Below are 26,135 nucleotides of genomic sequence, written 5' to 3'. Positions count from 1 at the left end.
GTGTGTTCTCTGCCTGGGCCACTAGGTGGTACCATGGAGAGGCTGTTGAACCAGGAGTCAGGAAGGTCTGAGTTTGAATCCTGCCTCACTTCCTAGCTGGGTGACCTTGGACCAGTGTTCCTTTTTCTGGGCCTCAGTTTCCCCATCTGTATACCTCACAGGATTGGTGTGAGGATCAAGTGGGCTTACACACACAGAGTGAGGTAAAGGGGAACCTTGACTCGCAGGGGACTTCTCCAGGCTATTTGAATTTTCATGCATTTCACATGTGCAGTCTGCCTTCAGTCTCTGGAGGCTCTGCCAACTCAGCTGGTGTCCCACTGCAGAGTATGGGCTTCTTGTCTGCCCTTGAAGGACTCACTCACTCCAGGGGCTCATCTTTGGATGTCTGACAGCCAGCAAGGCTGCTTTTGGCCTAGATGCTCCCCAAACTCAGGCTGCTGAGACTCTGGGAAGCAGGGCCTGCACATGGGGGGGCTTCTCCAGGGCCTCCAGGGGAGCCTGTTAGAGAGAGAGGGGCCCTTTGTCTTGGCAGGCTATCTAAACTGTGAACTGTCCATTTTTTCTCCCAGAGAAAATTGAGAGGACAGTTGAGATTGAAGCTTCAACAGTGGAAATTGAGGAGCGAGGAGTGAAACTCCGGCTGACGGTGGTTGACACACCAGGCTATGGAGATGCCATTAATAGTCAAGACTGGTACGTTGAACTGGGCTTGGTGGGTGCCAGACCTGTGATGTCACGGCTTCAGAGAGGTCCTGGTGAGGAGATTCTCTCCTCTGGTTCAGAGGATAAATGGGATTGAGCTGGATTGTTCCCCGAAGGTGGTCTTATGAGGGGTTGCTTGTCAACTTGGGTGCTTTCATTTCTGTTTCTGAAGCATGGTCACTGTCAACAGCTGTAGCGCCCACATGGACAGACAGAGTTCCCACGTGCTGTACAGTCAAGGCAGGACTCGTGCCAGAAGGCCAAGCCCAGGCTGAGCCTGCTGAGGTCCAGCAGGCGGCCCCACTCTGCAGTGTCAGCATCGGGAGCTTGTCCAAGGGGTGGGTGGGCCTCGAGCCTTCGACCTCTCTGCCTCTCGATTTATCTCTGCCACTTCCTCTGAAGCAGATGTCACTGCTGCAGTGAGATGGTGTGTGGGGGGAGAGGGGCTGGACAGGAAAATGTGGGGAGGGTCAAGGGGAAGGGCAGCCTTGCAATTGTGAAGGAGACTTCTGGCTTCAGAGTGTCCTGAGGAGTGTGTTCGCCCTTCCTGCATCTTTGTTTTGGCCCTCCTGACATGGTGAACAGTCATGCTAGGCAGGGGCTGAAAGTGCAGAATCACAGCAGCTCAAAGTGCTTCACTTACCTAATGAAACGCATCCCCTGTTCCCCCAGCTTTTAGAAAGGCACCATGGGGGAGGACAAAGTGTGCTGGCTCCTGGTCCAACTGACCTGGATTCAGATCTGGGTGTTTATGTTCTGGGACCCTTGGTCTGCACATTTGTAAGATGGCTAATAACCCACATTACAGGGAGGTTGGGAGGGTAGTGCTTTGTAAGCCTCTAAGTGCTGTGTAAGTGGGGAAGAAAGAGGACTTGTGTCCTCAGTGCCTAGTGCAGTCCTCCTGCTTAGCAGGTCCTTTAGAAGTATGTCTTGAAAGGAAATCAGTTGCTGTGATCATCAGGGGTTTAATGATGTTTGTTTTTTCTTAGGAAGTTTAATTCATGAAAGGGTGTCTGCCATCGAGTTCTCTCTACTCCCATGGCCCCAGATGTCTGGGTCACTCAGCTCCTGGCACAGATGGAGACAGAGTCAGCATTGTTTCCCTCTCTCTGTTGCCAAGCTCTCCCCCAGCAAGCCCTCTCCTCAGTGTGGCTATCCTTGGGCTTCTGGGCACCTGGGGGACTACAACTGGCCTTGGAGTATCTGTCCATGCTTCTCTTGACCAGCACCAGTAGCAGCCCCCCTGTATCCCTTCATGCTCCTATAGTGAGAACATTCCCTTCACCAGCGCTGGTAGCACCCCCCCCACCCCCCAGTAGGTGGCATTCATTGTATCTCTGACTGAAAAGATTCAACCCTGCCCTGAGGCTAACCTTTCGGTGATGAGCTTCCCCAAGTTGGGCCTTGGATAGTGGTCACTCAGCATTCATTTACGAAGCACCCACTTTGTGCTGGGCCCTGAGCTAAGCCGTGGGAAAGCAAATACAGGCAAGGAGGAAAATGGCCCCTGCCTGCCAGGAGTTATATTCTAATGGGATCAGAGCATAAAAGGGGTGACAGTGGTGTGGGAGGAGGAGGGTCACTGGTGTGGGGGTGTGGTGGAGGAGTGTGGTAGAAAACAAAATGACACTGGCCTGGGGGCCCTCCTTTAGCGGAGGGCTGCAGCAACTTCCATGGTGGGAGTTCCAGGGCATGATGGGACATCTGGGGGGAACTGAAGTTTGTTTGGGGCTCTCCTTGCGTCCATCTGTTCCTGGTCACCTCTGTCCTAGGAGAAAGGCCTTGGGGGCAGCTTCCAGGAGGAGATGGACCAATGGGGAGCTGCCATGTTGGAGCACACCTGCCACCCAGACACCCATCTGGGATTGGGTACAAGCACTTTGTCATCATGATTTCAGGGGTCACCCAAGGCGGCCAGGCATGCAGCATTATCCCCACTTTATAGATGAAGAAGCCAAGACTCAGAGCTGGAGAATGTTTTAAAAGTTTTCGGTGAGCCTGCAGGGCCTCTGCCTGTGTTAGCTGGAGATGGCAAAGAACCTCGGCCTCTAGGGGGCACTGCAGTACACAGAACGCTGGGCTGGAGTCAGGAAGACCTGAGTTCAAATCCAACCTTTACCATTTACTAACTGTGGGACCTTGGGCAAGTCACCTGAACTCCATGTGCCTCAGTTCCCTGCACTGTAAGATGAGGGTGATAACAGCGCCTCTTCCAAGATTGTAGCGCAGATAAGGTAGTGCTCTCTCTCCTGCCTTGGCTCTTGGCTGCCCCTTCTGCTCTCTAGGTCTCCAAGGGTGCTCTTCCCTGCCTCGGGAAGGGGGCAGTGCCAGGGCTACAGGGACAGGGTTGGCCTGGTGGAATGAACAGGCACGTGCTGGACTTGAATTCTCTGGGAATTTTCTTTTTAGAAGCCATTGTACAAAAAATAGCTGGCATTCTTTTTTTGGCAGTCAGCAAGCATTGATTAAATACCTGCTGTATGCCTGGCACTGTTGGGGATCCCTGCCCTCGTATAGCTCACCTTCTAAGAGGAGAGAGATCATGCAGAGTGTGTGTACAAGACAGAAGCAGCAGTGATTTCGGAGAGGGCCCTAGGCTTTGTAGGGTGTCTAGGAAGAAAGGTAAGGTCTGAGCCAAGTCTTCAGGGAAGCTGAGTGAGGTGAGAGCATCACAGCTGGCAACAGGTACCAGGCTGAGAGACAGATTGTCCTGTGAGGACCTACAGGAGGGCTGGTGCCCCGGATTGTAGAGCACAGAGTGAACCAGTGAGGATGGGTAGCTATCTGCCTTTGTGGATGGAGCATTCACTGAAGAAACGTGTCCTTGTTGGAATGGTCTACCTCTTAGTGGCTTAGGGGGTTTATCCTCGCTGGAAGTCTTCAGGCAAAGAGCGGCCCACTCTGGGTCACTGGGTGGAGCTGTGGCTGAGTGGCCTGTCGAGGTGGGGCACTAGGCCAGGAGTGCAGGACCAGCAGGCCAGTGTAGGTGGCCTTGGCAATCTCACCGCCCCTTCCTGGGTTCTCACTCAGTATTAGTTTGACGAGGTTCTGGCCTCTGATCTCAGCATGTTTCTAGCAATAGGGATTGTTTTATCTCTCTCGGGGTGTCCCTTACCCCCCCAAGGTGGAACATCTGCCGTGGATGTTGCTGGAATATGAATACAACATGTGCCCCTGCTCCGGAGTGTGGACAGCAGAGCGATGTCAAGGCAGGTGTTTCCTGGAAGTCAGGTGGCACTGTGCATTGCTTGCCGGGCCAGATCTGTAGGGGATTTACAGCAGCCAGGCTGGGACAGGATGTGGAAATTGAGCCTGTTTCCACTGAAGTCCAGGCCAGGAATATTCTCCCCTTACTGTGTAGGCTTCAGGTTCCCCTGAGATGCTCACGAGGATTATCCTGAGCTTCAAGGAGCTGAGGTTTTTGGAGGGGTGGGCACTGCCCCCTTGGTGACCACCAGACTCATTGTGCTATGGCCATCCTGACATTGATCCTCTCGGTCTTGGCTAGACCCAGCCTAGGACTGGGAGCCTTCCCACTTGGGTAGAACTCACTGGAGCTTTGCCCTCCTGGCACCTTGGCCATGGTGAGCCCATTGAGAACCAAAGGAATTGTCTGCCTTTCAGCCTACCACCTTTCTAGGAGAGTTCAGGGTGACACAGACAAGGCTGGTATCCAGGTCTCACATGGCTTTGGAAAGGCTAACCATCACTGCTTGGGAGGATGCTCACAACTGAGGCATTTCCTAGGCTGCTGGAGCTGGGAAGGGCCTAAAAGCACCATGTTTCAGAGCTGGAGGGGACGGAAAGCAGGAGCTGTCCGAGCTGGGAAGGGCCTTAGGATGAGGAGCCGGCTGGCCCTTCAGGAGGGGCTGCCCTGGGCTCTGTTTTACCGATGAGGAAACTGAGACTGAGAGAGGGTCACAACTAGAACATTGGAGCTGGCCGCGTTTTCTTTTCTTTTCACAATGACCTTTTTCATCCTGAACTCAACAAAGACAAACATTTCACCAGCCAACGAACTATAAAGAGAGGATTGTGTGGGAAAGCCAGAAATGACTCCTGCAGAACTTGCTCCTGCTTTTCTGGGCATTTTAAATGTCTTTCCTTGAGGCTCTTTTCCCATCACTCTCCCTACCCTCCTTTCCTTGTCCTCCTTGTCCTTGGAAAGATAACAGTGCAAGGAACCTGCTCTTCTCCGGAGTGCCTCCTTGGGTCTGGGGTGCAGCCTGTGTCCACCCACCATGCACCTCTCCATTGCCTTCTGGGTGATGTCCAGCTGTGGTCCAAGCTGCCATAGAGCACACTCGTAGCAGGTCCATATTGAAAAGATGTGAGGAAGATGGTGCCAATGAGCATCCCTCAGTGACTTGCCTGTGGTCAAGATAGTAGGTGTTGGGGCCACATGAGGCCAGGGCTCCAGCCTCTGAGTCCAGTTCTGTTTTCATGAGACCAGCTGTATCTGGGGTTCTGCTGCATTCCCCTGTTAGCCTCCCCACCAGCTGCTTAACTCCAGGAACCTGGCTGTTAATTGGGAGGCTATGTTGGACCAGTCATTTGTCAGAGAGTGGTCCTCTTTGTTTCTTTCCACCCAATTTTAATATCTCAGCATGAGGGTGATCGCTCTCCCTATGGAAATGAATGCCCAGTTATTCCCGATATAACCCAATGGTGGTAGAAAACTCTCACACAATGAGCAGTGTTTTAATTCCCCAACAGAAGGGCAGGCATTGGATGTGGCAGGAGTTTTCATTTGGGGCTTGTAGTTCCATGAGGCAGGCTATGCTGTCTCTCCTGCGGAATCAGCAAATATCACTTAATTGGGGGCTGGTGTTTTTGAGTATTCATCTTTTCCTCCCTGGTTTTTTTTCCTTTTCTCTCCAGCATTATAACCCCCATTTACTGACACACTTAATGGGGGGGATTGGATTGCCCAGTTACGCCAGAGTATTCCTGGGCTGCACTTCACATAGAGCTTGACCACCTTTTTTCCCTCTCACACTGTAGCTTCAAAACCATCATCTACTACATCGATAATCAGTTTGAACGGTACCTTCATGATGAGAGCGGGTTGAACAGGTGCCATATTGTGGACAACCGCGTCCATTGCTGCTTCTATTTCATCTCCCCCTTTGGGCATGGGTAAGTAAGAATGGCAGAGACTTTGATCCAAGGCAGTTCCAGGATTTCAGCCACCAGCTGCCCCCAAATCAACACAAACCTTCTGTTGGGGAGCTAGGTCATTCCTGGGCTGTCAGCTGGCCAGCTCCCTTAAGAGCGTCTTTGGGATCAACGCTGTTTTTCTGTATTCCTGTAGGAATTTAATTTTACTCTGCTGTGGCATTGAGTTATTGCTAGAAAGGATGAACTTTGATGGGAAACGTATAGTTCCTCCCTGAGTCCTTTCAGTCCTGACTTAAGCATCTGAAGGACTGGTTCTTGCCATCATGTGCATTTTTATTCTAGAGCATGACCTTCTCTGCTTCTGACTCGACTAGTGCTCTCAGAGTGGGGGGTCACTCACTGACCAAGTGTTTGTGCCCTTCCAGGTTGAAGCCCTTGGACGTGGAGTTCATGAGAGCACTTCACAGCAAAGTGAACATTGTACCAGTGATTGCCAAGGCAGACACCCTGACGCTAAAGGAGCGGGAGAGGCTGAAACATAGGGTAGGTGCCATGTGTGGGAAGCTGCGGCCTCTAGCCAACCCAAGAGCCCGAGCCATCATGAGAGGCTGAGTGGGCAGGCAGTTTGTTTGTTTGAAAGAAGATTTTAGAAACCTAGTGCACTATCACTCCTAGGGCAAGTCTTATAAATGAGGCCAGCGTGAATTTGGGAGGTGAGCTGTGCTTGTTTTCAGATGCAGGAAAGATGTAGGGGTTTAATGTTCCTTTTAAAGTATTGCAGTAGGTTGAAATGTGGACATAGAAGTGAACACTTCGACCTTCAGGATGGTGATCTCCTTGGCCATTTCTAGAAGAAACCTCATTTTGACTTTGGAGGAACATGTGGTTGGGGTGGCCCTGGGGTTGGGTTTTAAAAAATGAGTAGTGACCCACCAGGCTGAGATGGAGAGGAAGGATTTCCAGGGCCTAGAATGTGTGAGAGCAAAGGGTCAGAGCTAGGTCGGGGACCTGTTTCTGATACATGGTGGCTGTCCTACGCTGGGCAGGTCCCTCAACTTGTCTTGGCCTGAGTTTGCTTCTGTGTCAGTTGTACATGGTGGGACATTGCCTATTATCTCACAGAGAGCTGGGGATAAAGAACCCTAAAGTATAACAGATGTAGAAGATATTATTATAGTGGCCATGCCTGATGGCTCTGGTTTACAAGAATTTTTCTAGGAAATGATCCATTACAGTAGGCTTCCTTCCCTCTACATATCAGTCCTTCTTCATGACGTTATAATTAGGCCACTAGGCATCCTAGTGGATGGAGCTCTGGACAAAGAGTCAGGAAAACCCAGTCCTGCCTCAGGCACTTTGTGGCTTTGTTACCCTGGTCCAGTCATTTAACTTTTGCCTTTTAACATTTAACTTTTTCAGTCCCAGTTTCTTCATTTGTAAAATGAGGATAAAAACATTCCCCACCTTACAGGGTTGTTGTGAGTTAACATATGTAAAGTACTTTCCTCGTTACCTGTCATAATTATTAACACTTAATTGCAAACTATTAGTAGAGAAATTTTTACCTGATACTTCGTTGTTAGAGTTATAAGTAAGAGAGAAAACAGGGGACATCATTGTGTACCATTTACTCTTCACATCTGTAACAACTTCCATCTCCAATGCCCCAACTTGTGTTGTGTGTTTGTCCTTCGTTGCCAAAGAAGACCGTGCCATCAGAGAAATAGACATGACTTGCTCTTGACTTTGTTTTTGAGTGAGGGAGGGCTGTGCAGGTCACCAGCTTCACTTCTCCTCCAGAGCCATCTGAATCCAGGGACCAGATATTCATCAGGATAACTGGAGATGACCCAGGATGAGACAATTGGGGTTAAGTGACTTGCCCAAGGCCACATAGCTAATGAACTCAGGTCCCCCTGACTCCTGCACTGGTGCTCTACCCACTGCACCACCTAGCTGCCCCAATACCCCAACTATTCTAATCTGAAATGTTCTCTACCACCCTTCCTAAAGTTCTAGTTCACCAAGTAAAACATACACTTGGAAACCTGTGGGATGAAAGGTACAGGGAAGAGGGACTATCTATATGGCAAACTCTTCTGCTATCTTTAGAGTATTTATTTTCCCTTGCTAATGGCCATGGGACTCTTTTTCATCTTTACTCCTTATAGAATGGCAGTGAGATTTCCAGCCATATCCTCAAATGGAGGTGTGATCTCCTCACAGTTGGCTGATAGTGATCCCAATCCAGACTTGCCTGCCCTTTCTGTAGAACTCTTTCTATTAATTTCCTGTTGGAGCCTTCCTCCATTTCCCTTGACATCATGTAGATGCCAATGGACTACACAGACTGTCTGTCCCTGAGTTATCTCTCACTCTTGACAAGTGGCCAGCCCATTTCTTTGGGTTATATCTCCTGGATGAACCCTTTGCCAGTTGATCTTTAGCTGTAAGAATGTTTTGATTCAGTAATGTTGCCTTCGAAGTTCTTAATGTGCTATGTGGGGACTCGTTTCTTAAATGTTTCGATAACTTTCAGTAGAATTGGTTTCCCTTATAATCCTGTGTATTTATTTTATGTATGGGCAAATATGATTCTGAAAAGGGGCTAATGGGCTTCCCCAGACTGACTGCCAAGGGACCCTAGAGCCAACAAAGGTAAAGAAGCCCTGCTTTACCTCTGGGAAAACCGGGAAGTAGCCTGGCAGAAACTGGGCATAGACCGGCATTCACCATGTGCCAAGATTAGCTCAAATAGGCACATGATCTAAACATAAAGGATGATATCACAAGCAAATTAGAGGATCAGCGGAAAAATGATCTGTGGATACAGGAACAGATGAGAGACAGAGAGGATCATGGGAGATAAAATTGATCATTATGATGACATGCAATTTCAAATTTTTCACAAACAATACAAATGCAGCCAAAACTAGAAAGAAAACAGGAAACTGGGGAAAAATTTTATAGCAGGTTTCTCTGATAAAGGCCTCATTCCTCAAATATATAGGGATCTGAGCCAAACTTATACAAATAAGAGACTTTGCCCAATTGACAAATGGTCAAAAGGATTTGAATAGTTAGCTTTCAAAAGAAATTATCTGTAGTCATATAAAAAGACCCTTAATCACTATTCATTAGGGAAATGCAAATTAAAACAACTCTGAGGTGGTACCACCTCACACCTATCAGATTGGCTAACATGACAGCAAATGAAAATGGCAGATGCTGGAGGGGATGTGGGAAAATAGAGACACTAATGCCCTATGGGTGGAGGGTCCTGCCTGGCAGTTGGAAATGTAGGACAGGCCAACACTTAAGAGATGCTTAAGAAATGCAGAAGGGCACCTGTCAGGGCTGTGTAGGTTGGAGCATGTTCCTGAATTGTACCTGAGAAGTGGTTGGTGGAGCTCAGAGACAAGAGCGCCTGGGAAAGAAGGAGCATCGGCGTGCAGCAAAGGCTGCTCTCATATCTGTGAAGTGTTAACAGAGTCAGAGGAAGGTCACCACTGTTGCCATCAGAGTTGCCTTACGTGAGAAGGCATGGAAGGAGTGCCCACTGTACTTGTGGATGGAGCCATCCTTGAAAGAATCTTGTCTAAGATGTACTCCAGCCCAGTCTCAGAACTCTTGGGACAGCCTAGTGATACCCTTCGGGAGGCCTTATTTAAGATCAGGGAAATGGGGTATTTTTTATTAACCAAAAAAAAAAGCTCCCTTTTTTTCTCTCTCTACATTTTACTCTTTTTTCAAAATAATTTGGTAGTATACCTTTTGTTTTTACATCATCTACATTTCCCACTGTGTCCCACTTCTCATCCTTCTCCCAAAGAACCATCCTCTATAAAATAAAAAAAATTTTGAAAAGGTACAAGTTGAGCAAAACAAAGCCACATATTAAAGAAATTGGATGAGAAATGTTGTGTCCAATCGCCATGGTCTCCCTATAGCAGATGTTGGGGAGGGGCCTTCTCAGCTCTCCTCTTTGGGGCCAGGCTTGGGGTTTGGTAGCTCTCAGTCTTGGCTGTTTTCTTGTCATGGCCATTTCTCTGAAAGATTGTAGCATCTGTGGTTTGTCCTGCTTCTGCTTACTCGGCTTTGCATCAGTTCCTAGTGAGCTTTTCCATCCTTCTCCATATCCATTGTGCTCATGGTTTCTTGCAGCTTTATGTAACAGTTTGTTTAGCCATTCCCCAGATGATGACCATCTGCTTTGTTTCCAGGTCTTTGCTACCACCAAACATTTTGGGGCACACGAGGCCCTTCTTTTCTGTTCTTTTCCTCTTTGCAGCAATTGCCTGGTATCCGCATCTTAACATTTAACATTGTGTTTTGGAAGCCTGCTGCCATTAGCAGCTATCCATGGATTTTCTGTTTTAATGTGGAATTCTCTCCCCACAGATTAGTCTTTCCATATTGGCAAGTGGTTATAGGCCTTGAACGGGGCATCCTGTTGTAAATGGGTGCGTTTCTTAGCGAAATGCCACTTAATTCTGCCCCTTTGATGCCTCATGCCCTTGGCACCAACCTAATTTCAGTTCCAAATAGAAAAAAGAAAGATTAATTTAATTTAAGGGACCAGACCCACCACCAAGGTCCTTCAAGGCACCTCACCATGTCTTGAGGTGGAGGGGAGCAGGCCTGCTGCTGATGCCACTTTTTTCTGGAAGGATCTGAGAAGGCCTTGGGTCACAACCCAAGACGCCAAGCTGATTGATGTACCCTGACAACAAAATTGTGATGATGTGACATTGAGCTACTTCCTGTCGGGCTGAAGGAATGACAATGAGGGGAGTCATCTCTGTTCCTTGGGAGGCGATGACACATTTGTACGCACAGGTTTTCTGAGGAAAGACGTGTATTATGTCGTTCCAAGTATGTGTTGTTTTGTGGAGGAGTGTGTCAAGTAGTTCCAAGAAAGAAGCGGGTGTGTTTTCTCAGGGGAAGTGACTGTGTATTATTTCAGCTCCGAACGTCTCGGTGAGAAGGTGAGTAATCAACGGTGAGAGTTGGGGGCTTTGCTGTCATGATCACAGGAGCTGATAGGTTTTAGAAGTCGCTGCCATTTGGCGGCCAATCTGAGGCCTGGGACTTTTTGTTTTGATTTTTCAAACTAGGCATAGAGTTCTTGAGAAGGAAACTCCGCTCGGAGCCGTTCCTGTTTGGTCTTGCTGGAATTCAAAGCCCTTTCCCCCAAAGTTTCCCCCCCCCCAATGGGAAGCTCTGGAGGAAGCTGGCCTGCAGGCATGACTTCATGGGAGGGAGCTGGCACTTGGGTGTTGGCGGTGTTCCTTGCTTTACGTTTCCCAGGGGAAGCTAATCTTCAGAAACACAGAACCTCAGGAGACTAATAAAGTGGACGGTAGGAGAAGCAAAATGGTTTCATTGTTGAAGCATGAAATAGAGTTTGTTTTTATTGCCTTTCTTTTATCCCTCAGGAAGGCTCTGGGCTTCACAGCTGTGCTGTGTTATCTTGCGCCCCTGGTTTTGGCTTTCCCTCCATTGTTTCTGCTGCCTTTTTATCCCGGCCACCGCTGACAAGTTAAATGGGCTTCGTGTTTCATGTGTTCGCCTCCTGTTCCCTCAGAGACAGCAGTGCTGCCAAGGTGTCCCAGAAGCCCAAGGACCGCCGAGGCTGTTGGGTCTGGCTTGTCTCTGAGCTTTCCTGCTTGAGAAACTGATAGGCTCCCATCATCTCTGAGGGGAAAGGCTGCGCACTCCTTAGCTTAGCTTCCCGTTCCTGGGCACTTTGACTCCTGCTTCCCTTTGCAGCCTTATTTCTTACCTTCTCTGTTCATGGACCCTACATGCCAACCAAGCCTTGAAACTGAGATTCTACGACCTCCCTCCATGCCTTTGTATCAGCTGTGCTCCATGCTTAGAATGTCCTCCCCTCACCGTCGTCCGCTCCTCCTTTCAATCTCACCTTCTTACATTCACCTTTTCCTCTAACTTGTCTGTGTGTCTACTGGCCCAGAAGTCTGGAGCAGGGTCTGCCTTATTTGTGTAGCTCCAACACCTTCTAGAATGTCTCCCGTGGAATAGAAACTTAACTAGCCGACAAGCATGAAGACACAGACTCAAGGCTGTCCTGCCTGCTCTCCAGGACTTAGCGAGTCAGGATTGATTTCTCCTGGAGAAGATACAACTTGTGGCCTCCATAGAACCGAACTTCAAAGGGCCCACCGCAGGACGTCTCCCTGCTGGAGCTCAGGCTGCCTCCTCCTGTCTCCTGAGCATTTAGCCCGATGGCTCCAGTGGGAAGGAACCTTTCCTTATGTCGAGAAGAGTTCTGCTCTGCAGCTTCTACCTGTGCTCCTAGTTCTGGCCTCTGGGGCAAAACAGATCGTGATTTCACAAGACACACACACACACACACACACACACACACACACACACAACTGTCATGAACTGACATTGAGCCTGTGGGCCAAGAAAGCCCCCATGCCATTTCCCGGTGAAACCTTTGTTTAGCCAAAAGTTTCCCCTAGCCTGGAGCGATGCACTAGATGGTTTGAGTTTGTATATGGAGTTTGACACTTATCCCAGTTAAATTTCATTTCATTAGATCCAGCCCATCCTTCTAGCTAATTGGGTGTAATGTTTCCTTTCGGGGCAGTTTGGACTCAATTAAGTCCTTTTGCATTTTGCTAAATGAAGACTCATGTTGCCCTGAAAGGTGTTATGAATTTGTGGGGAAAGAATGGAAATCTCTTCTTGATGTTTTTTCCCCTATCTGTTATGGCTGTTTTCTATATGAGTGAATTTATTTCAGTACTCTACTGACTTGTTTTCCTCCCTGTGTACATGCTCTTCACTGGCACAGGTCACAGCCCCCTCCACACCCCAGGGACAAAGCCCTCTGGTGACAAGCCCCAGACCTCAGATGGCAGACACTTGGTCCATCCCTGCACCTGTACTCTGCCCAAAGTGTCAAGTTCTGAAAAGACTGGGGAGTTGAATGGACCTTGAGCTCAAAATCAGCAGTATGTTCACACAAGCCAGTGTGATCTTGGAAGAGGAGAGTAGGGAGATAAGAAGGCCGCCCCCGCCCCCATCCTCCGCCATGGCTGTTTTGTCCAGATCTGGACGTTGCCATTTAAAAGGGAAGTTGGTGATCTAGAGTGCATCCTGAGGAGCGCTATCAAGATGGTGAAGGTTTTAGAGTCTCTGTTAGAGGAGGAAAGAACTGGAGAAGAAAAGCTTGGGGAATAAAACAGCTTTGATCAATCTTTGGAAAGCCTGTCAAACAGAGATGGGATTGGCCTTGTTCTGTTGGGCCCTAGGAAGTAGAAAGGTGAGATGTGCAAATTTAGAAACATTTCCTTCCAAATGTCTATGTGGACTATACATGCCTCACCTGGGGTAGGGCCTTCTGAGCTCGTATCAGTCTGATCAGCCACAGCTGGACATGCTGGGCCTTGATTCCAAAATAATGATGCCATTTTAGTCTTCAGGCATGAGGACAACCAGGAGGAGTGGCAGAGAGACCAGTTAGGCTCGATGTCTGTGAAGATCTAGGCTAAAGGGAAATGGGGGCTGCCTTGAAAGGTGGCTCTCCTTCCTTGAGGTCTCCAAGCAGAGGCTGGCCCGCCACCTGTCAGGTGGGTAGTAGAAGGGACTCTTGTTCAGCTATAAGGTAGGCTTGATGACCCTGACAACCTTTCTGGCTTTGAGGTACTAGGACTCTGACTATCAGCGGCAAAATGTGAAATCCAAACATCTTGGCAAGATGTGAATTTTCCTTGTCCGTTTGAATTTTGTGAATTGTTTTTTTTCTAAATTTTATTTTTATTTTCAGTTCCAAATTCCAGCCCTTCCCTCACCTATTGAGCAGGCAAGAAATACAATATCCATTATACATATGAAGTCATGCAAATATCTTTCCACATTAGTCATGTTCTAGAAAAACAAAGCATGCAAAAGAAAGGGGAAACAATATGCTCCAGTCTGCACCCTGAATCTCAGTTTTCTGTCTGGCACTGGATGGCATTTTAAATCATAAGTCCTATGGAGTTGTGGTGGATCGTTACATAGATCAAAGTAGTTAGTCATCAGTTGATCCTCATGAGCAATATTGTTGTTACTCTATACAGTGTCTTCTCATTCTGCTCAACACACTTTGCATCATCTCATAGAAGTCTTCTAGGTTTTTCTGAAATCTGCCTGCTCATCATTTCTTACAGCATGATAGTAGTCCATCACAATCATATGCCACAACTAGGTTAGCCATTTCCCAATGGATGGTCATCCCCTCAATTTCCAGTTCTTTGCGACCACAAAAAGAGCTGCTATAAATATGTTTGTATATGTAGGTCCTTCTCTTTTTTCCATAATCTCTTTGGGGTACAGACCCAGTAGTAGTACTGCTGGCTCAAAGGATGTGCACAATTTTATGATGCTTTGGGCTTAGTTCCAAATTGTTCTTCAGAATGGTTGGATCATTTCACAACTCTAACCGATTTTTCCACATCCCCTCCAGCGTTTGTCATTTCTTTTCTGTCATGTTAGCTAATTTTATGAGTGGTACCTCAGAGTTGTTTTAATTTGCATTTTTAATTTGTTTGTTTTTAATTTATGTTTTTAATTTGAATTTCTCCAATTATCCCTGAATTATTTTAATTGAATTTATCATGGGTCACAGAGAATAAATTCTTCTACTAAAGTTCTCCCTTGATGACTTGTGGCAGCATGAAGATACTGCTGGGCTCACCTCAGATGACCTGCTCTCTTTTGTTCTACCCAAGCTGGAAAGGTTTCAAATACTGGTCCCAGGATGGAGTGGCTGTGTGGTCTCATTCTAGATCTGGCTTGACGCTGAATGGGCAAGAATAATTTTTGAAGATTATTTCTAAAGTCACTGAGTGGTCCTCCTGGGGGACTGAGTGTTCACGCCAACAAGTAGTGCACAGATGGATCCCTTAGAATATTGAAGTGTATTGGTTACCAGGGACTGTACTTTGTGTGACCATTTGTCAGTTGGGGGACGTGGTGGTGTGTAGGCTGCATTGTGTGCCAACAGACCCTCGTGTGGGAAGAAGAGCAGGATTAAGGACAGCTGTGTCTGAAAAGGAAACCGGACTTTGAGTAATGGGGTTGAGGTTGTTGGGAAGAGAGGGCTGGAGTTTCTGGGCAGACTCCCTAGCCTCTGAGTAGTGGCCATGCACTTTCTGGGAAGGGACAGGTCGTCAACTTTAGCCTGCATGGGAAATGTTTTTAGTCCATTCAAGAGGAACAGCTGTAAATTCCTGAAAACCACTTAGGGTTCTAGACAGATCATAGTCTCTCATTCCCTATGCACTTTATGGAGATAGGAGGCTTCCAGGAAAGGAAGCTGTACAGTATCCCAGTGCTTCTAGGATGTTAAAGGTTGGCAGACCTTCTCATCTTAGGGAATTTATACACACTCATATACATTCGTTCATTTGTATGCATATACACATTTATATACACATCCAGATATTGAGCCACGAGAACCCCCAGGATCACAGTGCCCCCCTTCCTCATAATAAAGGTTCCTCTAACTAGTTGTCATTATGGAAGGGATCCCCTTGTCAAAGAGCGTGTCCTTTCTAAAGTGTTGGAGTTCGAGGTAAGCTTACGTTTTTGTGCCTCTACAGGCATTTCATTAGTGGAAGAATGTTTGTGGGGTCACAGGTCATCACTTGGTTAATCCTACATGTTGGCATGTGACTGTCTGCTCATGGTGCGGTCACAGGAAGGCTTTGCTTTTTCTCCTTTAAAGAGCACCTCTGTCTTACGGAAGGCATTGCTACTCAGCTTCATTTCAGTCTTCTCTCATGACTTTTGTCATACTGCTATTTTGTTGGTTGGGTATCCTTTAGGTGGGTGTTGTTATGTAGATCTTTGGAGCTGAAAAGGACCTCAGGAGGTCATCTGATCCAACTCTGCATCTTTAGGGTTGGCACTAACCGTCCTCCAGGAAAATGACTGTCTGACCTTTTCTCATGTGGTTCTGGTCTCTTCAGGAAGGTCACAAATCTCTGCCCGCTTTGTGTCCTGTATACTTCTTGCCCTCATCTTTCTATAAATCCTGGAGACCTTCCCTTGGGTCTTCAGAGGGATCCAGGGTAATTCAGGATGCCCAGTTAATATTTCTCATGCCCATTTTGTGACCATCTCCCTTCTTCCAGTCAGGTGTGTCCTTGTCCACGAATCTTTCACCACATCTTATGCTCAGGCCATTGTTGGTAACTGGCTGCCTCCTTCTGGTGCTCCTGGGGGCCTCTCCTTTGCCCTGAGAGACAGTACAATCTCTTTTGGAGCTGCTCCCGGTTTAGGCACCATCCACAAGGCCATCCCTCTATCTAATCAAAGCCGTACCTGTTCAAAGTGAGTTCAGTGGATAGAGCACTAGACCTGTAGTCAGGAAGACCTGAGTTCAAATCTGGCCTTAGACACTTACTAGCTGTGGGATTCTGGTCAAGTCATTTAACATCTGTTTGCCTTATTCCATTGGAAAAGGACATGGCAAACCACTGCCTTTGCCAAGAAAACCCCATGGACAGTATTGGCACGCTGTGGTCCATGGGATCATGAAGAATCAGACATGACTGAATTACTGAACATGGACAACAACCTGTTCAAGGTTGTTCACACCTTTGTCACGACCATTTACAGTAAATCCTCAGAGATTGTTTTCTTTGACTGTTCATTTTATGTCACAAGGGTTTTCTTTTCTTTTTCTTTTCTAGTGGAGGGAAATAAGAGAAAGGGAGAAGAAATTTTTAATTGAAAAATTTTTTTTAAAAAAGGAGCAGTATAAAAAAAGGAACAATGTAAAAAGTGTTGCTAAGAATGAAAATAAACACATGGGAAATGACTTTCTGCTGTAGGCAATGGAGGGAGGGCTCATGTGAATTGTTTTTTGAAGTCTTAGTGAACAAACATTTTCGAGAAAATGCAGTTTATTATTTCCAGTTAAAAATTCAGCAACCGCTTGTTAAGGGTGTAGTATGGGCCAGGTCCCATGTCATTCATGAGGACACACTGACAAAAAGAAGTATTTACTGCTCTCAAGAAGCTTACATTAAGGAGAGATGTGTTTCCATGTGAGGGTGGACCATTTCTATGGAGAATCAAAAGCAAAATATTTTGAGTCATTTCCAAATTTGGAAGGTACTTGTAATGGGGGAAGCAAGTGGCACCGACCCCTAAAGGAACCAAGGTGAATGCAGGGAGGGAGGGAGGGTGTTCCAGACATGGCAGAGAGCTGGTGTCAAGCAGGAGGTGGGTCTCTGGGTTGGCCAGGTGGGATGGAATATAAAGGGCAAAGAAGAGTGATGTGTCATAAGCCTGTAAAAGGAGGCTAGAGCCTTACTCTAAATGTCAGAGGTTCTAGAGGTACTTGGGAGCCATTGGAACTTCCCATGGGAGTAGGGGAATGATGTAGGCAGCCCAGTACTTTAGGAATGTCACTTTGGCAGCTATGTGTAGCATGGGGAAACATCAGTTAGGAGGAGAAGGCCAGACCCAGGGTGCTTGTGTTGTGAGTGGAGAGAAGGGGACAGATGGCAGAGATATTGAGGCAGAATTGACAGGACTGATTGGGCATGGGAGTTGTGTGTGTGAAGGAGAGTGACAGGTTGAGGGTGACCCAAGATTGTGAACCTGGGTGAATGGAAAGATCATGGTGGCTCTAATAGAAACAGCAAATTCAGGGAGAGTGCTGCATTTGAGGGGAAAGACAGTGAATCTGCTTTGGACATGTTGAGCTTGAGATATCTTAGATGGCTAAAATATAGAGATCTGGTATTTAAAAGCATAAGGTTCATGTATGTGCCTTAGCTCTTTTCTGTGACCATGCTGAGTAAGTAAGGACTAGAGCAGCCACTTCTGATGTCTCCACATGCTAGGTCAGGCTTTCCTAGGCAGGAGCTGGTGCAGCCTCTCCCATATCACCATAATAGCCCAGGTTGTCCCTGGTAGGGACTAGGGGATGCCTTCTCTCTGGACTGGCTTTATTCTAAGCCCCCTCGCAACTAGTCTTCTTTATTTCCACAGGTTCTACTGTTGCACAATACTTGACTCAGACTCCTTCGTAGAATCATGTCTTGATGCTCTAGTGTTGTCCAGGCTTTTCTCTGGGGGCGAGAGAGACCTCGGCAGGAGAAGGTCATGGTTGTGGCCAGGCCTAGAGCCCCTGCTGATGCCATCTGTCTCCATATGGTCTGTAAGGATGCCCTATTTCTTTTTCTGCTTCTCCCCTGTAGATCCTTGATGAAATCTCTGAACACGGCATTCGAATTTATCAGCTGCCTGATGCAGACTCTGATGAAGATGAGGAGTTTAAAGAACAGACCAGAGTCCTGAAGGTGAGTGTATCTTTTGCTCTCTGTGCCTTTCTTTTGCTGACTGGATTTGCCAAATATTCTACTTGACAAAATCATGGCTGTGCACAGAGGGCATTTATTCTCTGAAGATCTGGTTTGGGAAGAGGAAGAACTTCCTGGGAGTCCCTCTGTGCCATGAGTTGGTATTGACTTCCTTCTGCCTTGTTCCCACTTGGATTCTAGCCCAGGAGGGTTCAGAAGAGCCACACTAAACACTAGCATTTCTCTTGGCCTCAAATCCTGGCTCTGCCATTTGCTGACTGGATGAACTTGGGCCTCAGCTTCCTCATCTGCAAACTGAAGGCTCACTAGATGACCCCAGACCTTTAATATGCTAACTGTCACAGACTTATTATCCTAATTTCATAGTTAAGGAAACAATGCTCAGAGAGATTCAGAGGTCCAGAACTGGAAGGGGTCAGTGTCCTCTTTGATAGACGAGGAAGCAGATTTTCGGAGAAGTTAAGTGATGAATTGCCCAAGGCCGCCTGTAGTGGGGATTTGCACCCAAGTCCTCCCCAGTGCCATGCTGCAGTGCCTTGTCCTCCATGGCAGCAGGTTGATCCTCCCTGTCCTACCCTCACTTCCCCTGTGTTCCGACAAATGCATCTGGGAAGTTTTCTAACAGCCCTGGGGACCCTCAGTAGCCAACTTTTTGGAATGTACACAGGACCGAAAGGGAAGAGAAGGCAAAGAAAGCCTGCCCACTCCTGGGGGGCTGGCCCTCCCTGCCCAGGAATGGATGAGAGTGCTCGGCAGAGCCTCCTTCTCTGCTGCAGGTTGGCCTCCAGGGATCAAGCAGAGGGCTGAATTATTGACTGGGGAGAGGGGAAGCAACGTGGCAGGGCATCCAGCCCAGAAACCTTAAAGGTTCTTCAGGTGCTGTCCTTGTGGTGTTCTCGCAGGCCTACTCTGGTCTGGCAGCTCAGATCTCAGGGGCTCTGGGTAATGAACCTAGACTGACCATGGACTGACTAGGTAGAGTCTGCTCCCTGAATATGAATGATTTTTTATTGCTGGTGGTGTACTCTGTGTCTATTTGTGGATGATGACAGGTGACCTGTGGAGACTTAACTCATTTTTTCTTCCCATTTCATCTCTTCCTTAATCCAAATTTGATGTAAACTCCCTTTAATAATCCACATCAATAAAAATAACAGTGATCATGGCCGTATTTGTATGAGAAAGGCAGCTTCAGAGACAGGAAGTCCTGGTTCAGGCACCACTGTGGACTCATCCTCTGGCACTGTGACCCTTCTGGCCCCAGGTAGCGCTCAGATGAAAAGGAGTAGAGCCACTGCCAGTTAGCATTGGTGGGGGAGTTTCCTTACTGGGTATTCCCTACACTAAGGTGGCCATAGGTCAGAACAAAAAGAATCATACACCTGTATAGCACTTGGGAATTTGTTTTTTAATAATATTTTATTTTTCCTAATTACACGTAAAAACAATTTTTAACATTTGTCTTTCAAAATTTTGAGATTCAGATTTTCTCCTTTCCTCTCCCCTCCCTGATAAGGCAAACAATTTGATATAAAACTACGTAAGTGCAAAACATATTTCCATATTAGCCATGTTGTGAAAGAAAAAAAGACCAAAAAGAAACAAAAAAAAAAAACCCCAAAGTTTTAAAAGTATACCTCAATCTACATTCAGACTCTGTCAGTCCTTTCTGTAGAGACAAGTGCAACAGCAAGGACCCTGCCATCCACAGGAGGGCCTGCTGGACAGGTTCTTAGATCTGCTTTTCTTAAAGGAAAGCAACTTTTGAAGGGTCAACAATCTACTTTAATCAAGCACATGTATCATTTCTCTTAGTGTAGAGGAAAAGTCAGCACTCTGAACTTCAGAGAAAACACTACAGAAAAAGAAAGACCAGCAGATAGGGCTTCCAACTGTCTGACCATAGATAATACATACATTGTTACCCTTGGGTTTTCAAAGTCGGCAGGCTTCTTAAAACAGCTGCCCAGAGTCTCATCTGGCACGCAAACCTTCTTCCAAAAAAATAAGCCCCAAAGCAAAACCTCCCCTCAGAGTATAGATACTCCTTTCAGGGCTGGAGGGCACGACCTTTGTGACCTTGTGCCTCATTAGTAACAAAAGGTGTCTGGGGCTTATTAATGGGTGGGGAAGATCTTTAACTCTTCCCCCACCCACTATTAACCTTACAGCAAGGTGGCATTTTTCATCCTAAGTCATTCAAAATTGTCTTGAATCATTCTGTTGATCAGAATAGTTACATCATTCATAGCTGATCATGATACAATGTTGCTGTTACTGTATACAATGTTCTTCTGGTTCTGCTCACTTCACTCAGCCTCAGTTCATATAAGTCTTTCCAGGTTTTTCTGAAGTCTGCCTGTCTGCCATTTCTTATAGCACAATAGTATTCCATTACATTCATATACCACACCTTGTTCAGCCATTCCTCAGTTGAAGTGCATTCCCTCAGTTTCCAGTTCTTGGCCACCACAAAAAGAGCTGCTATAATTATTTTTTGTACATGTGGGCACTTTTCCCATTTTTATGATCTCTTTGGGATTCAACTCTAGAAGTGGGGTATTATTGGGTCAAAGGGTATGCACATTTTTATAGCCCTGTGGGCATTGTTCCAAGTTTCTCTCCAAAATTGTTGGATCAGCTCACAGCTCCACCAACAATGAATTAGTGTTCCAACTTTCCCGCATCTCCAGTATTTATCATTTTCTTGTTCTGTCATGTTAGCCAATCTGTTAGGTATGATGTGGTACCTCAGAGTTGTTTTGATTTGCATCTCTCTAATCAATAGTGATTTAGAGCATTTTTTCGTGTGACTTAATAGCTTTAATTTCTTCCTCTGAAAACTGCCTGTTCATATCCTTTGCCCATTTATCAATTGGGGAATGGCTTGTGTTCTTGTAAATTTGACTCAGTTCTGCATATATTTTAGAAATGAGGCCTCTATCACAGACATTAGTTATAAAAATTCTTTCCTGGTTTTCTTTTTCCCTCCTAATCTTGGTTGCATTGGCTTTGTTTGTGCAAAACCTTTTCAATATAATCAAAATTATCCATTTTGCATTTCATAATGTTCTCTATCTCTTCTTTGATCATAGATTTCTCCCTTCTCTATAAATCTATTTTATAAATTATTCCTTGCTCCTCTGGTTTGTTTATAGTATCAGCCTTTATACCTAGATCATGTCCTCATTTGAACTTTATTCTGGTATGCAATGTCAGGCATTGATCTATGCCTAGATTCTGCCACACTGTTTTCCAGTTTTCCCAGCAGTTTTTGTCACACAATGAGTTCTTATCCCAGAAACTGGAGTCCTTGGGTTTATCAAACAGTAGACTGCTATAGTTATTGACTACAGTGTCTTATGTACCTAACTTATTCCACTGGTCTAACCCTCTATTTCTTCTGCTCATCATTTCTTAGAGCACAATGGTATTCCATTGGAATCATAAACTGCTACTTGTTCACACATTCCTTAAGTAGATGGACATCCCCTCAGTTTCCAATTCTTTGCCTCCACAAAAAGAGCTTTTAGGAATATTTTTGTACCTGTGGGTCCTTTTCCTTTTTCTTTTATCCCTTTGGGGTACAGACCCAATAGTGGTATTGGTAGTAGAGGGCATGCACAGTTTTATAGTGCTTTGGGTCTAGTCCCAAATTGTTCTCCAGAATGGTGGGATGCTCCACCCACGGTGCATTAATGTCCCAATTTTTCCACATTTCCTCTCGCATTTGTCATTTCTAATAGGTGTGAGGTGGTACCTCAGAGTTGTTTTGATTTGCATTTCTCTAACTGTGCCCTTTTGTCCATCCCTGTGGAGGGTCCGGGCAGATGTGCCAGAGGCCTGCTCTGCTTCTCCCTTCCTCATAATCCATGGCTGGCCCCTCCTGGACTAGTCAGGTCTGCCCAGAGGGAGAGCTTTCCTATGATTTCTCATGCCCAGGGAACATGCTGCAGTGCATACCCTCCATCTTCTTGGTGCCCGCTGCTCTCCCATGACTTGGGCCTATTTGGTCCCCTCTGGGCAGTTTGCCCTTTATTCCTCTTCTTTCTCTTGCTCATAATGTCAGTTTACTGACTTCTCTCTTTCCTGCCACCTACAAGCTTTGGATAATTGCTTATTGTGTGCCTAGTAGTGCACTAGGGACCATCCCTGCCTCCGAGGTTTTATATTCTGTAATGTGATCCCAGAAAAAGAAATGAGCGTGTGTGTGTGTGTGTGTATGTGTGTGTGTGAGTGAGTGTGTGAGAGAGAGTGTGTGTAAGTGCATGTATGTGTTTCTGTGTGTGTACATGAGTGTATGTGTTTCTGTGTGCAAGTGCATGTATGTGTGTGTGCATGTGTGTATATATGTGTGTATGTATATGTGTGAGAGTGTTTCTCTGTGTGTGTATGTGTGTGTGGTGAGGAAAAGTGAACTGACGAGTTGGTACATGAGGACATGTCTTTTGAAGGAGAGTGGCGCTTGTGCTGATCCTTACAGGGCGAGAGGGGAGGAAGGAGGCGAGCCAGCCAGTTCACCAGCTGACCTCCCTGACCTCCTTTATGTGCCCCTTCCTGCATGAAGCCTTCTCCCAGCCCCTGAACCCCAGTGCCTTCTTTCTCTTTGTTAGTTCCTGTTTATCCTGTATGTCCAGCTTGCTGTGTGTATCCTTGTTTCCTTGTTGTTCCCCTGTGAGCTTGTGGGCTCTTTGAGGGCAGGGACTGCTTTTTGCCTCTTTTTTGTATGTGCCTGGCACATAGTAGGCACTTAACAAATGTTTGTTAATTGATTGGTTGGTGTAGAGTGTGTGAAGGCGAGGAATGTGTTGTCAGCCTGGTGAGGTCAGTTGGGGCTTCACAGGCCCAATAGACAGTTTGTGTTTCATCCCAGTGGCTCTGGGGTCAGCTGTAGCTTGTTGAGCAGAGGGCTGATGTGGTCACTGGGTCTGACTGATACACCTGTAGTATCCCTTTGACAGCCATGGAAGGTGGATGATGGAGGGTACCATTCATCTGGCTTTTGAAATAGTTCAAGTGAAAGGTCACAACAACTCAGAGAGTGATGCTGCAACCAAAGAGACAGATGAGAGAGGTTGAGGAAGAGGAGTGGGCAGGAGCTGGCATCATTGGTGCCAGTGGGGGAGGACGCAGGGGCAGTGTGAAGGGGGATCCTGCTTACAAATCTGAGAAGAACTCTGCTGCCTGCCACTGTGATCAGGACATGGAGAGGACCACGCCTCTGCCATCCTTGCCCTGTCTTCTTGTGGTCTTGCCATTTCCTCAGCCTCTCGTGCCATATTTGTGTTGCCTCTCAGAGCTGAACTGTTAAATGAAGCACACTCATCTTTTTCATATCCTTCCGTCCCACTCACTTCTCAACCCTTTTCTTGGTTCCTCCTGACCTCAGCACTTGGCTGAAACAATCCCTTCCCTGCTATATCCCCAGCTTTTTCTTATCCCTCATCCTATCTGAATTTCTACAGCTCTGGACACTGCTGACTGCCCCCTCCACCTGGATACTCTCCTTGCCTGCCTCAGTAGGCCTCTTCTTGTCCAATCTACACCTGAAAAGTCTTTCTCTACCCTCGTCAGCCCTTGGCCACCTTGCCTTGACTCTCTTCCCCAGCTCTGCTACCTCTATTTCAGAGCTTCTCAGCCTGGGGCTTGTGAACTTGTTTTAGATAAAATATTTTGATAATTGTATTTCAATATAATTAGTTTCCTTGATAATCCTTGGTGTTTTAGGGTACGCATTTCTGAGAAGTGCATAGGCTTCACGAGACAGACTGGCCAAGGGGTACCTAAGAGGTTATGACCCTTTGTCTAGATCTCTTTTGTGTATAGCTGTTTTCTGTTGTTTCCCTGTTGGAATTGTAAGCTCTGTGAGGGTGGTGACGGCTTCTTCCTTTCTCTGTATTCCTAGTGATTAGACCAGTGCTGGGCACATAGTAAGCACTTAAAATGCCTTTCAGCTTAGCTGTGTCCTTCCTAAAACGTGGTGCCTTGAACGGGGTCTGCCCAGGGCACCTCCTTATTCCTGGAAGCTGTGCTCAACATGGCATCAGCTGTTGACTCATGCCTCGAGTCCTGCCCTGCTTGCCTGTTGGGTGCTTGGAAAGCTGGCCCTGCTCTGTTGGGCTCCTTTGGACTGGTTCCCTTTCCTTTATCAGCTCCAGCAGTCAGCATACAGTAGGCACTTCGTAAATGCTTTCTGGCCGTTTTGGTCTTTTGGATGTCAGTAGTCTCCCACTCTGACAGGGATTATACTCTGACCGTCTTTGATCCTCTCTGCTTCTTTACGTTTGTTCTCCCGGCAGTCTTGGGACCTTTCATAGGAAGCCTATTTGTCACCCACACACGTGTAATTTGTCATCTTTATCTGTATCACTTCCCAATTCAGATCTTCCTCCTGAGGTTCAGATTCTTGTTTTATTACGGTCTGCCTCTTGGACCGAACTGCCTGGATTTCCTCTTGACATCTTAAATGCAACATATTCAAAACAAAAACAATCCCCTGCCCCTGAAACTCCCTTTCTCCTCGACTTTGCTGTCTGTTATTATCGTCAGTAATAATCATTCCCGTTTACATAATGTCTCACTTTATCCTCACAACTCTACTAAGGGGGTGCTATTATCACCCCCATTTTACAGGTAAGGAAACTGAGGCAGAGGTGACATGACTTGCCCAGAGACATTAAGTGCTTGCAGGTATCCAAGGTTAGATTTGAACTCAGGTCTTCCTGACTCTGGACCAGTGCCCAGCTGCCTCATTTCCTTTGAGGAGATCATTGCCATTCTGGTTCAGTCAGCTCACACTCATCCTTCTCTCTTTCCTGCCCCTTCCTCCCTGTGGTCTCGTCAGTTCTGTGTTGGTGACATCTCTTTCGTCCATCCCTTCCTCCTCCCTCACATGGCTATCCCTTGCTGAATCCAGGTCTTCATCCTGTCCTGCTTGGACTGTAAGAGCAGCTCCCTAAGAGGACCCCTGTACCCGGCCTCTCATCTCCTTGTGCTTGTTCTGTCCCCCAACCTCTGGTCTGCACAGCCCCTTCTGACTCCTGGCCTCTCGTCTCTCTGGTCCTATTCTGTCCTCCACTCAGCGGCCAAAATCACCTTCTCAAGGCTCAGTTTCCACCTTGTTCCTTCCTTGCTCAGGAGTCTTCAGAGGCTTCAGGGATATACCCCAACACCTGTTATTTAAAGCCCCTCACAGTCTGACCCCAGCCCACTTTCCACACTTCAGAGGCAGAGCTTTGCAGTGGATGGGGGCAATCAGAAAGACCTTGCTTCACCTCCTACCCTTGGACACTTACTTTCTGTGTGCCCCTCGACAAGTGCCTTCTCTTTGCCTCAGTTTGCTCTTCTGTAAAAGGAGGTTGATCTCAGTTCCTTCCTGACTCTGGCTCTGTGGGACTTATTTCCTGTTACTGTCTATGTATTTGCTGTTTCTGCAGCCTTTCACTGGCTGCCACTTGCCCCCTTTGTGCTCACAGGGGCTCCCTCCTTGCCTTCCTTGCTCCCATTCTACCCTCTCAACATCATTGGCCTTCTCTTCCTCCTGCCCAGCAGACGGTTGTGGCTGCTTAGGTTTGCCTTCTGTCCCCAGGGGAACATGAGCTCCTTGAGGATGAGGACTCTGTTCCTTCTTGCTGTCTCCTCCGCACCCAGCACAGGGCCTTGCCTGGAGACTCTTGGTTGAGCCAAACAAGATGGCAACAGGTGGCAGGTAGAGAGTTCTGGGCCCATCTCAGTCCTGCCCCTTCATGCTGTCTGTGTGATCTCGGGTGGTTCTTCCCCCCTCCGGGTTTTTGCTTCCTCCTCTCTAAAATGAGCCCTGGATCCAGCCTCCTCAGACATGCATGCTTGGGAGCAGCATCTTTCCCACTCTTCTCTCCTGTCTCACTCTCCATCTATAGTGCCTGCCTTCTAACTGAGTGCATTCTCACCTCATGGGGTTCTCCCGTAATATTC

General features: G+C 47.0%; 1 protein-coding gene across 2 annotated transcripts in view; it reads left to right on the top strand.

The window, feature by feature from the left end:
- Positions 1-26,135, top strand: part of LOC140498969 (septin-2) — a 116,841-nt gene that overhangs the window by 26,638 nt on the left and 64,068 nt on the right. For both annotated transcript variants that reach the window (XM_072599800.1, XM_072599801.1), the window contains exons 5-8: positions 573-696; positions 5,710-5,844; positions 6,252-6,369; positions 18,060-18,161. In XM_072599800.1, the coding sequence (XP_072455901.1) occupies positions 573-696; positions 5,710-5,844; positions 6,252-6,369; positions 18,060-18,161 (479 nt within the window). The remainder of the gene's footprint in view (positions 1-572; positions 697-5,709; positions 5,845-6,251; positions 6,370-18,059; positions 18,162-26,135) is intronic.

This window comes from Notamacropus eugenii, chromosome 4 (genome assembly GCF_028372415.1).
Source record: "Notamacropus eugenii isolate mMacEug1 chromosome 4, mMacEug1.pri_v2, whole genome shotgun sequence".
NCBI classification, from domain to species: Eukaryota; Metazoa; Chordata; class Mammalia; order Diprotodontia; family Macropodidae; genus Notamacropus; species Notamacropus eugenii.
This window is presented reverse-complemented; position numbering and strand designations above follow the sequence as displayed.